Raw genomic sequence first — 3,501 nt, 5'->3', positions numbered from 1 at the left:
GCACCCGAGCGGCCGGCCGAGCCTGAGGGCCGGCGGGCCGGCCGTGGAGGGGGACAGAGCCGGGTCCAGACAGGGCCTCCCCTCTGGCCCTGGCCCTGGCCCCGGACCCCAGGACTCCTTCCTGCCTCCGTTTCCCCTGCTCAGTGGTCTCCAGGGGCCGAGCTCAGGAGGCTCAGCTCTACCCTTCACGACCTTTGCTCCCAGGCCGCCTGGCTCTGGGCCCCGTGGCCTCGCCATCCCTTTGTGCGTGGCCTCGCTCGGCAATGAGGGGCAGAGCGAAGTCCCGGGACCAGAGCCACATCAGACAAGGGGTGGGGGTCCCTCTAGTAGAGGCCATTGTCTCCCTCACACAGACAGGAATCTAGAACCCCAATGCCCAGAGCCACATTCTAGAGCTCGGGGGCGGGGACTCCCCGACCCCCCAGCCCCCACGGGAGAGGAGAGGGGCAGAGGCCTTCCTCTGCATGCTCCTGTCTCGGCAACTCCGACACTGAGGACGATGCAACGGGACCGCCTCTGAGGAGGCTCGGTCCAGAGGCTGCTCTGAGTGCTGCGCCCGGCCCCAGGAGGTGACCACAGCACGGCCTCAGCCCGGCTACCCGCTGCTCCTGCCCGGCCGTGCCCAGCAGCCTCGGACAGGGGGAACCGGCCAGGCCCTCTGGAGCCAGTGGGGGGTGGTCCGAGAGGCCCGGAGGAGACCGCTGGTCCGGGCTCTGAGGCTGCTGCATTGGGCACTGGGGAGGGCAGAGCAGACCCACGCCTCCAAACGGAAGCTTCCAGGGCCCTTAGGCGCGGGCCCCAGCTTGCGACCCCGCTGAGGAGGGGGTGGGGGCGCGGGCGCGCGCTCACCACCCTGTCCGCGCACAGAGCCGGCCATGGCGGAGGAGGTGTGGGTGGGAAGCTGGAGGCCCCACCGCCCGCGGGGGCCCATCATGGCCCTCTACAGCAGCCCCGGGCCCAAGTACCTGATCCCGCCCACCACGGGTAGGTGCCTGGGGGCCTGCGGGGGGCGGGCCGGAGCCAGGTCGGGGCGAGCCTGGGGGCGGCCTGGGGTGAGCCGGGGGAGGGCCTGGGCTCTGCGCATCAGCCCCTCTGGGCTCAGCAGGGTGGGGAGAAGGTCGGGGTCTGGCTCCGGACCACTCAGAACCCCTGCCCCGCAGGCTTTGTGAAGCACACACCCACCAAGCTGCGTGCACCCGCCTACAGCTTCCGCGGGGCCCCCATGCTCCTGGCAGAGAACTGCTCCCCAGGGCCTCGCTACAGCGTGAACCCCAAGATCCTGAGGACCGGCAAAGACTTTGGACCCGCCTTCTCCATCCTGGGGCGCTACCACTCCAAGACCATGCTGACCCCCGGCCCCGGTGCGTGACAGGGGCCCCGCCTCTGCCCCGCCCCCCACCCCGCCCCCGGCGCAGCCACCCGCACCCCTGAGCCGGCCTGCGAGGGAGCACAGCCGCCCGCCCCCCTCGAAGGCAGCGACTGCCAGGCCCGGACAGAGGAGCTGCTGACCGCGGGGGAGCCTCTGAGACACCTGAGCCCGGCTGCGACCTGGGTCCTCCTCGGCCCCTGCCCCTCCCCCGCAGCATCGCCACCCCCGGCACCCCTGGGCCCTCTCCACCCTCACCATCCGTGCGGGGGCCCCAAGGCCGGGCGCCCACAATGTCGGGGGTCGTTCTTGAGGCCCCGAGCCGACCAGGCGACCGCAGGGTGGCCCTTGCCCGGCCAGCACCCCGCTCTGCCCCTTCCCTCCCGCAGGCGACTACTTCCCAGAGAGGTCGACCAGGTACGTGTTCGACTCAGCGCCCAGCCACTCCATTTCCGCCCGGACTAAGACCTTCCAAGTGGACAGCACCCCAGGTCTGCGTCAACCCCCGCAGCCCCCGCCGACGGGGTGGGGGTCAGCGAGGGGCGGGTGCGCTGGGCGGCCTGATGACCGACCGGTCCCATGGCCGGTCTCATCAGCGGGGAGGGAGCCAGCAGACTCAGAGCTCAGCGCTGGCGCCCCCCGCAGGCCCTGCCGCGTACATGCTGCCGGCAGTGATGGGGCCCCACGCTGTGGGCAAGGCCTCGCAGCCCTCCTTCTCCATCAAGGGCCGCAGCAAGCTGGGCAGCTTCAGCGATGACCTGCACAAGGCAAGGGGCCCAGGGGCCGGGGCGCGCCCCCCAGGCTGGCCCTCGTGGCCCCTTCCCCGGGACCCAGGGCCCACCAGCCTGAGCCCACCCCCCCCCCAGCCCCTCGGCTCTGCAGCCCTGGGGGTCTGCCGGTGCTGGTCGCACTGGCGCACTGGGGACGGGTGAGAAGGGGTCCGCGGAGCCCTGCGTGCCGGGGCGGGGGGGGGGGGAGGGCGGATGCGGCAGCCAGTGCCGAGGCCCCGGGGGCCCCTCCTGCCCTGCCCGGCCCACGGCCCTTGGCCCCTCAGGACCGCGCCCCAGCCCAGGGGAGGGGCCTCTCCCGCACTCAGCGGGCAGGAGCGTGCACTGCCACACGCTGGGGTGACTCTGTCACCATGGGGCTGACCTGGAGGGGGACGCCCCGGACAGGCAGGGTCCCCAGCACGGGGGCTTCGCCCCACGGGGAACGCTGTCTGGAGACGGAAGGGGCCCCGGACGCAGGCCCGGAGACCCAGGCCCTGCAACCGCATGTCCAGTGCTGGCCCCTTGCCCTCTGGGGTCACAGGCCCCAGCAGGCAGCGCCCATCCGAGCCCCTCTGGCCCCCCAGACCCCAGGCCCTGCGGCCTACCACCAGGCCGACATGCAGGCGACCAAGGTGAAGGCCCCTCAGTACACCATCGCTGCCCGCGTGGAGCCCCCGGGGGACAAGACCCTCAAGCCAGGGCCAGGAGCCCACAGCCCTGAGAAGGTCTGGGAGGCACAGGGGGTGCGGGGGAGGGGGACAGGGCTGACGCGCTGGGTGGGGGGCGGGGCCTGCCGGTGCGTGTCGGCCCGGTCCCCCGCCCTCGCCCCGTGGGCAGGCTCTGTGCCCAGACCGTTAATGCTGCCAGGCACTCGCCCCACAGCGGCTTCTGTGCTCGCCGGGCTGCTGCGGGGGCAGGAAAGCCATCGGCAACCCCAGCCTGTGAGGGCAGAGCCTGTGGGGTGAGGGCAGAGGAGCCGGCCCCTCTCACAGCCTCTCCGTCCCCAGGTGACAGTGACCAAGCCCTGCGCCCCCATCATCACCTTCGGCATCAGACATTCTGACTACATGACGCCCCTGGTCGTGCAAGTGGAGTAGCGCCCCGCCCCCCGCGCCGCGCAAGGCCCGCAGCGGCAGGCCTGGGCCGTGGGCGCGGGGCGCTTGCTTGGAGTTGTGACACTTTTCTATGCTGCTTTCCCATTTGCTAATTTTGTTTCCTCCTGTGCCCACATATTTAATAAATCAGGATTCCATTAGCAACTGGTTCGTCTTGGGGGGAGAATCCAGTCTCCCAGGGCGGCTCGGGGGTGAGGTGGCCTAGCCTGTCCTCCCGATTCTGCCTTGGGCCCTGCCCTCAGAGTGTGGA

The 3,501-nt window shown here is 71.6% G+C and overlaps 1 protein-coding gene across 1 annotated transcript; it reads left to right on the top strand.

Annotated features, from left to right (window-relative positions):
• The first annotated feature begins 875 nt into the window (after nt 1–875).
• On the top strand, nt 876–3,233 carry CIMAP1A (ciliary microtubule associated protein 1A). Its single transcript, XM_054576806.1, has 5 exons — nt 876–984; nt 1,161–1,361; nt 1,756–1,857; nt 2,012–2,133; nt 3,144–3,233. The coding sequence occupies exons 1-5, from the start codon at nt 876–878 to the stop codon at nt 3,231–3,233; spliced, it is 624 nt and encodes a 207-aa protein (XP_054432781.1).
• Nucleotides 3,234–3,501: the final 268 nt, after the last annotated feature.

This window comes from Pteronotus mesoamericanus, unplaced genomic scaffold, assembly GCF_021234165.1.
Source record: "Pteronotus mesoamericanus isolate MK-2021 breed Mesoamerican mustached bat unplaced genomic scaffold, CSHL_Meso_final contig_349, whole genome shotgun sequence".
NCBI lineage: Eukaryota > Metazoa > Chordata > Mammalia > Chiroptera > Mormoopidae > Pteronotus > Pteronotus mesoamericanus.
Note: the sequence above shows the minus strand (reverse complement) of the source record. Positions and strands in the feature narration are given on the sequence as shown.